The sequence below is a fragment of the Cebus imitator genome, unplaced genomic scaffold (assembly GCF_001604975.1).
Source record: "Cebus imitator isolate Cc_AM_T3 unplaced genomic scaffold, Cebus_imitator-1.0 Scaffold136, whole genome shotgun sequence".
In the NCBI taxonomy this organism is placed as follows: Eukaryota; Metazoa; Chordata; class Mammalia; order Primates; family Cebidae; genus Cebus; species Cebus imitator.
The window spans coordinates 3,642,661-3,650,370 of NW_016107451.1; the positions used below are offsets into that span (position 1 = coordinate 3,642,661).

A 7,710-nucleotide genomic window follows, 5' to 3' on the forward strand; every position below is an offset into this window, starting at 1 on the left:
ATGAAATGGCCTTCTGCCCTCAGCCCCTTCTCTGAGAAAACTTCCACCCATTCTCCAGAGCTCAGCCCCCAGTGCAGCCCGGTCACCCACCCTAATCACCCGAGATTCACTGTCTGTGGCGGGGCCTTCCTCCTCAAGGGCAGGGTCTGTGGGCCCTATACCAGCATAGGGCAGTTGTGAGTGAATGTGCCTGGTTGGCAAATGAATGCAGGACCCAGCCCGGCTGTGGGTCAAAGTGGGTGCTCAGGGAGGGGCTGGGGCTCCCCTCCCAGGCTCTTATCTCCCAGGGCCCTCTCCAGCCTTATCTGATAAGGCCTGACAGGTGAGCAGATGAGACTGACAAAGGCTTCCAGGTTACTCAGTAACCTGCCCTCTTTAAAAGTCCCGATTTTTCACCCTGGCATCCATAACAGCCACCCCTCTCTTGAACCCTGCAGCCATGAACGCCCTCCTGCTCTCCACACTGTGCCTCCTCGGGGCCGGGGCTGCCCTGGCAGGAGGGGTCACCGTGCAGGTGAGTCCTGTGTCCCACTCTGTCCCAGCTGGCTTCCTGCCCTTCGTGCCCAGGGCTGGTCCCCTGAGAGAGCACCCCCTCTTTGGGGCTGGATTGAGGGTGTGTGTCCCAGGCTCGGCCTTCTTCAAGGAGCTCCTGCTCAGTCCTGCCACACACACCCTTCCCTTCAACTTTGGAGGAGAAAGAACCCCAGTGGAGGGAAGAGGAATAACCATATGGGGAAGGTGGGGAGTTGGCCAGTTTACTGAGTGTCCCCAGCCCCTCACTGTGGCCCCACCATCAACCTAGAAGGGAGGGATTATTAGTTCCATTTTACAGAGGGGAAAACTGAGCCTCACAGAGGCTCTGTAACAAACCATGGGCAGATGGCCGTGGGAAGTGCAGGAGATGGATTTAAATCCAGACCTTACTCCTCGGTTCCATGCTCAGCCAAAGCACCTCTGGATCCCAAGAACCACATGGACACCCTGGAGGTCCTGACAGACGGGTACGCCTACCAGTGCCAGCACTGGCGACAGGCCAGGCTGGCACCCAGCAGGGCCCTGCTTTCTATCAAAGCCAGATTCCTGGAGGCCTTTTATTGCTTCTCAAACAAAAACCAGGCTGCAGGCTGGAGCTGGGGGCCCAGTGATCAACCGCACTGCTCGCAGGCAGAGGAAGGACAGCCTGGGCTTGGCCACGTGGAGCTACGACGCCTGGGTGCTGGTCCTTTTGCTTTCCCTAAAAATCAGCACACTGTCTCCTACTCATTAGGCACCTATGGTGTTTCTGGGGCTCCGCACCCATTTTCTCCATTCCCCATACAACATGCAGACTTGCGGGTTCCAGAGTGCCCAACGTCACAGAGCAAAGCCAGGGCGTGGGCCCTGAGCTCTGCCCCTCACAGTGCCCCGCAGTGGGCCGCCTGGCTCCCATATGCCACAGCACTGCTTGCGAGCACCACTGGGCTGGTCTTGGGCCAGCGCAGGGGGCACAGCCAGGAGGCAGGCTGCAGCCTGGCCTCACGCTCTGGGCTTGTCTCTTCCAGGATGGAAATTTCTCCTTTTCTCTGGAGTCAGTGAAGAAGCTCAAAGGCCTCCAGGAGCCCCAGGAGCCCAGGGTTGGGAAACTCAAGAAGTTTGGAGCCATGCCTGGTGAACCTGTGGTTCCCATCCTCTGTAGCAACCCAAACTTTCCAGAAGAACTCAAGCCTCTCTGCAAGGAGCCCAACGCCCAGGAGATGCTCCAGAGGCTGGGTGAGCAGCCTCCTCTCTCCGGCGGGAATTATCTGGTGGCCCTTGAGGGGGAGACATGCTCTGATTGATGGGATTTGGAGGAAGAGCTCAGCTCTGATTGGTGGGCCTAGGGAGCTTGGCTCTGATTGGCAGGTCTGCTCTGCACCTGCTTCAATTCTAAGTTGTAAATGCTGAGGTCTGGGAACGTGGTTCCGCGAGGTGGGGGTGGTAGCCCTGCGCCCATTCATCTGGTCTTAGTTGCTTCTCTTTCTGGTGGAATCTCTGCTCTGATTGGTTGGTTTGAGCAGTCTATGAGCCCTAGTTTGGGGCAAATAGCCCAGCTGGTCAGAGTACGGGCCTGCTGGGATTCTCCTGGGGCTGGGTGGTGACGTCCAAGCTCTGGGCCAAGGGCGGCAGGCGCCTCGCGAGGGAAAGCTGGTTCTCACGAGGCCCCATCTCTCTTGTGCAGAGGAAATCGCCGAGGACCCGAGCACCTGTGAGATCTGTGCCTACGCTGCCTGTACTGGATGCTAGGGCGGCTTGTCTGCTGCCTGCCTCCCCTCCCCAGCAGGGAAGCTCTTTCTCCTGAAGGAAGGGCCGCCCATGGTACTCCGCTCCCAGCAGCTCAGCCTACCCTGGCCCAGTTGGGAGGAGCAGCCCGGGAAGGGACAGGGTGACTGGAGGCTTCGCCCCAACACTGTCCTTCCCTAGAGCCACTCCAACCCCCAGCTAATAAACCAGATTCCAGAGTACTCCGGATGTTGCCTTCCTTCCTTCATCCACTAGTCTACGCTGCCCTGGAAGCTCAGGACACAATGTACTAAGTGAAGGACCCCACTCTCCCTGCTAAGCTGCTCACTGTCCCTGGTGTTGCCACCGCTCAGAGGCATGGAGGAGATCGGATCTCCAAACGACCAAGGCAGGGGGTGGTGGGAAGGGTTTGGCTTTCTTTCTCATCTCCTGAGGTCATCAAATTCACTGAGCCACATTTGAGCACAGGAGCCTGTCTGAGCTGGTCTGGAAGACCAACACAGACACTGGACCCACGAGGAGACTGGCACCAAACTCTTAGGTATTCAAGGCTCCCACCGGTTGGTGGGAGCATGGCCTCCAGCCCTGACCACATCCCAAACCACACCTCTTGCCATTTCCTCTGCTGCTGCTCACCTCTCCACTGCCCCTCTTCCCACACTACTGTCCAGGTAAACTCCGGCTCTGGCTCCAAGGCTTTCGCTCCACGGGCTCTCCTCAAGACAACTTTCTCAGTCCCCCATGAAGAGTCTCAGTGCTCCCACTGTGACCTTGACCTTGGTGCTTTCTGAGCACTTGGATCACCCACAACCCTTCCACAGCTCTGGCCACCCTCTTGTGTAATGGCATCTGTGCCTGCGGAAATCTTTCTGACATCCAGACCCATATCGATAATTGTCTGAGGATATAAAACAGGGCAGGGTCTCAGGTGCAGCTTTTCCAAGTACTGTGTGATCTTTGGAAAGTCACCTTCCCTCTCTATGTCTCTATAAAACTGGGGCACTAATATTTCCTGCCTCCCAGGCTGGGTGAAATAATGCATGTAAAGCCCTCAGTTTAGGACTGACACAAACATAAGAGGAATTCAATAAGTGGTAAAACAAACCAAAGAAAAGGGGACCAGGATCAGGCTGAGAGTGGTTCAGACAGTGTGAGGAGTCAGGGTGTGGAAGGGAGGCCTATTAGCGAAGGTAGAGGCAGTAAGGAAAGAGGAGGCAGAACTCTCAAGGGTACATCTTGGGGAGTGCGGTGGAGGGGATTCTCCGGGCTTCAGAATTCAAAAGGAAAGGTTTCTTCTAGTTGAGGTCAGGAAGGCTTTGTGAAAGGTAAAGGCAGGTGCATTTGCATCACCCTTCGAGATCTGCATTGGGATGCAGTGAATTTCAAAACCTGTGTGGAAGTAGGGAGAAAGAGGGTGTTGCAGAAGGTAGGAATGGTGCAGACAGACACAGAGACACTGGAATGGTTCAGTCAGGACAGTGTGGAGCTGGGAGGGCAGACAGGACTGAGTTTACGCCTTACTGTGTCATTTACAAGCTGTGTGCCCCTCTCTGAGGCTTCATTTCTCATCTTAAAGTGAGGATGATAACAGACCCTACCCCCCAAGTTTGGCAGGAGATTAGATGACATGTGTAGTGGCGTAGAATCATTTAATGACCTAACCCTGGAGCCACACTCTGGGTGTAAATCCTGGCTCTGCCTTTTACTGTGTGTCTTTGTGCAGGTTAGCTAGCCTGCTCCCTCCTCAGTTTTCTCATCTGTAAAAAGGGGAAGATGAGAATCCATATATCATACAGTCGAGTGAAGAGTCAATGTAAAAATACTGGAAAAATTCTTAAAACTCCACTGGTTTTGAACAACCACTGGGTCAAATAAGAAATCAAAAGGGAAATTGAAAAATATCTTGAGACAAGTGAAAATGGCAATACAACATACAAAAGCTTATGGCATGCAGCAAAAGCAGTTCAAAGAGGGGCATTTATAGCAATAAATGCCTACATCAAAAAAGAAAAAAGATTTTATATAAACAACCTGTTGTTACATCTCAAGGAACTAGAAAAAGAAGAACAAACTAAGCCCAAAGTTAAGGAAAGAAAAGATCGGAACAGAAATAACTGAAATACATACCAGAAAAACGATAGAAAACATCAACAAAACTAAGAGTTGGGTTTTTGAAAAAATAAAATTGCAAAACAATTAGCTAGAATAAGAAAAAAGGAGAAGATTCAAAAGCATTGAAAGCTATCCCTTTAAGATCAGGAACAAGACAAGGGTGCACATTCTTGCCACTTTTATTCAACATAGTTCTGTACTGAAAGTCCTAACCAGAGCAATTAGGCAAGAAAAAGAAACAAAAAAGCACCCAACTTGGATGAAAGGAAGAAGTTAAATTGTCTCCATTTGCAAATGATATAATCTTATATATAGAAAACTTTAAAGACTCTACTAAAAAGCTATTAGCACTAATAAGCAAATTTAGTAAAGTTGCAGATTACAAAATCAACATACAAAAATCAGTAGCATTTCTATAACAATGAATGATCTGAAAAATTAAGAAAACAATTTAAACAGCAACAACAACAACAACAACAACAATCATCTTAGGAATAAATTTAGCCAATGATGTGAAAGAATCACACACTAGAAAACATAAATCTATGATGAAAGAAATTAAGGAAGATGCAAATAAATGGAAACATATTCCATGTTAATGGATTGGAAGAATTAATATTTTTTAAATGCTTATGCTTTCCAGAATGATCCACAGATTCAATACAATTCCTATCAAAATTCCAATTACATTTTTTCACGGAAATAGAAAAAACAATCCTAAAATGCATAGGGAACCACAGAATACCCCAAATACCCAAAGCAATCCTGAGCAAAAAATAAAAAGCTGGAAGCATCACACTACCTGATCTCAAAATCTGCTACAGAGCTGTAGTAATTAAAACAGCACAGTACCGGTACATGCAGTACTGGTACAAAACAGACATAGAGACTAATGGAACGGAATACAGAGAGGCCAGAAATAAATCTACACATTTACAGTCTGATCTTCGAAAAAAGTGCCAAGACCACACTATGGGGAAAGGACAATCTCTTCAATAAATGGTATTGGGACACGCAGAAAAATGAAATTAGACACTTACTGCACCTCATGCACAAAAATTAACCCAAAATGGATTAAAATCTTAAACTTAAGACCTGAAACTGTAAAACTACTAAAAAAAACCTAGCAGCAGTGGTCCCTGAAGTCCCAGCTGCTCGGAAGCTTGGGGCAGGAGGATCACTGGAGCCCAGGAATTCAAGGCTGGTCAACAAAACAAAACAAAACAAAACAAAAAAAAAAAACCAAAACAAAATAATGACAACAACAACAAAAATGTGCTAGAGGAAACATAGGAGGAAAGCTTCTTGACATTGGCCTTGGCAACGATTTCTTGCTTCTGATCCCAAAACCACAGGGAACAAAACCGAAAATAGACAAAAAGGAGTGCATCAAAGTAAACTGCTTCTGCACAGGTATGGAATGAAAAGAATCTATGGAATGAGACAAAATATTTCAAACTAAACATATGCTAGTGGATTAATTTCCAAAATATATATAGAATTCAAGCAACTTAATAGCAAGAAAACAACCCAATTTAAAAACAGGCAAAGGAACTGAATGGACATTTTTCTTTTCTTTCCTTTTCTTCTTTTTGAGACAGAGTCTCCCTCTGTCACCCAGACTGGAGTGCAATGGCAGGATCTTGGCTCACTGCAACCCCACGCTCCCGGGTTCAATGGATTCTCCTGCCTCAGCCTCCTGCATAGCTGGGATTACCGGCATGTACCACCACGTCTGGCTAATTTTTGTATTTTTAGTAGAGATGACATTTCACCATGTTGGTCAAGCTGGTCCAGAACTCCTGACCTCAGGTAATCCACCTGTCTTGGCCTCCCAAAGTGCTGGGATTACAGGTGTGAGCCACCGTGCCTGGTGACATTTTTTAAAAGAAGACATACAAAAGGCCAGGAGGTGTATGCGAAGGTGCTCAGCATCACCAATCAACAGGGGAAGGCAAATTAAACTCATGAGGAGATATCACCTCACATCTGTAAGAAGGACTTCTGTCAAAAAAAAAAAAAAAAAAAAAAAAAAAGATGCTTGCTGGGCATGGTGGCACCCACCTGTAGGTAATCCTAGCTACTTCAGAGGCTGAGAAAGGAGGATCACTTGAGCCTGGGAGTTTGAGACCAACATGGGCAACACAGCAAAATCCTATCTGTAATAAACAAAAACAGACAAACACCAGCAAAAAGAAAAGATAACAAGTGTTGGCAAAAATGTGGAGAAAATGGAACTCTCACACACTGTTCGTGGGAATATAATTTAGCATAGCCATTATGGAAAACAGTATGAAGATTCCTCAAAAAAGCAAAAATAGAAATGCCACGCAATCCAGCAATCCCACTTCTGGACATACAGCCAAAAGAAAGGAAATCAGTATGTCAAAGAAATATCTACACTGTCGTATTCACAATGGTCAAGATATAGACTCAACCTAAGTGTCCATCAGCAAATGAATAAAGGATATGTGATATATATACACACAGTGGAATAATATTCAGCCTTAAAAAAAAATCCTGTCGTCTGTGACGAAGTGGATGAAACCGGGGGACATGATGCTAAGTGAAATAACCCAGGCACAGAGTGACAAATACTACATGATCTCGCTTAAATGTGGAATCTAAAAAAGTTGAACTCATAGAAGTAGAGTAGAATAGTGGTTACCAGGGGCTGGGGGTGGAGAGGAAATGGGGAGATGGTAAACAAAGAAAGAAGGAAAAGAAAAAGCTCTGCCAGACCCACAGCGAGCAGCTTGTCAATGCCGCTGTCATTACTGCTTCTGGGCAGCAGCGCAGCCGTGTGGCTGGCACGTGGTAGGGACTCAGTCAGCGGCAGTTCTCTTTGCTGTCTCCAGCAGGCAAGTGGGAATCCAGCATAGCTGCAGGAGCAGTGGGAGATGAGTCCAGATAGTGCATGAGCTCAGGTTAGACTTGGTAGATGGCAGTGGGGAGCCATGGAGGAGTAGGGGCACCATCAGGGTGGTGCTGCCATGCTCCTCCAGCATGGTGGGCGTGGAGGGTCCATAGGATGCAGGACCAGGAAGGAAGCTCTGGCCTGGCCCCAGGGCAGTGTGATAGAGGCCCCAGTGAGTGAGGATGGAGGGGTGAGAAGTGGGGCCCCAGAGAGCTGCAGGAGACATTGCAAAGGCCCTCCACCAGCCTTGCCTGTGGGGCGAGGGCAAGGAGGAAACTGAAGCCTGATGAGCAGAACTAAGCAGCTGTCTAGGGCATGTACCCTGGTCTTCTGGAGCTGAGTTCCGATAACACAACCCCTTGGCCTCTGGCTTTCCTCCGCCCTGGCTTCTCAAGACCAAGTCTTTGGGGGAGCCCACTCTG

The 7,710-nt window shown here is 48.5% G+C and overlaps 1 protein-coding gene across 1 annotated transcript; it reads left to right on the forward strand.

Moving 5' to 3' along the window:
* Positions 1-409: 409 nt before the first annotated feature.
* Positions 410-2,480, forward strand: GUCA2A (guanylate cyclase activator 2A). Its single transcript, XM_017541781.2, has 3 exons — positions 410-514; positions 1,542-1,749; positions 2,198-2,480. Exons 1-3 carry the CDS (start codon positions 440-442, stop codon positions 2,260-2,262), a joined length of 348 nt encoding a protein of 115 aa, XP_017397270.1. The 5' UTR covers positions 410-439; the 3' UTR covers positions 2,263-2,480.
* Positions 2,481-7,710: the final 5,230 nt, after the last annotated feature.

Excerpts from the sequence above, each read along its gene's own strand:
- GUCA2A (XM_017541781.2), top strand. The coding sequence starts at position 440 with ATGAACGCCCTCCTGCTCTCCACACTGTGCCTCCTCGGGGCCGGGGCT. Across the intron at positions 515-1,541 it reads CAGGAGGGGTCACCGTGCAG|GATGGAAATTTCTCCTTTTC; the intron begins GTGAGTCCTGTG and ends TGTCTCTTCCAG. Across the intron at positions 1,750-2,197 it reads GGAGATGCTCCAGAGGCTGG|AGGAAATCGCCGAGGACCCG; the intron begins GTGAGCAGCCTC and ends TCTCTTGTGCAG.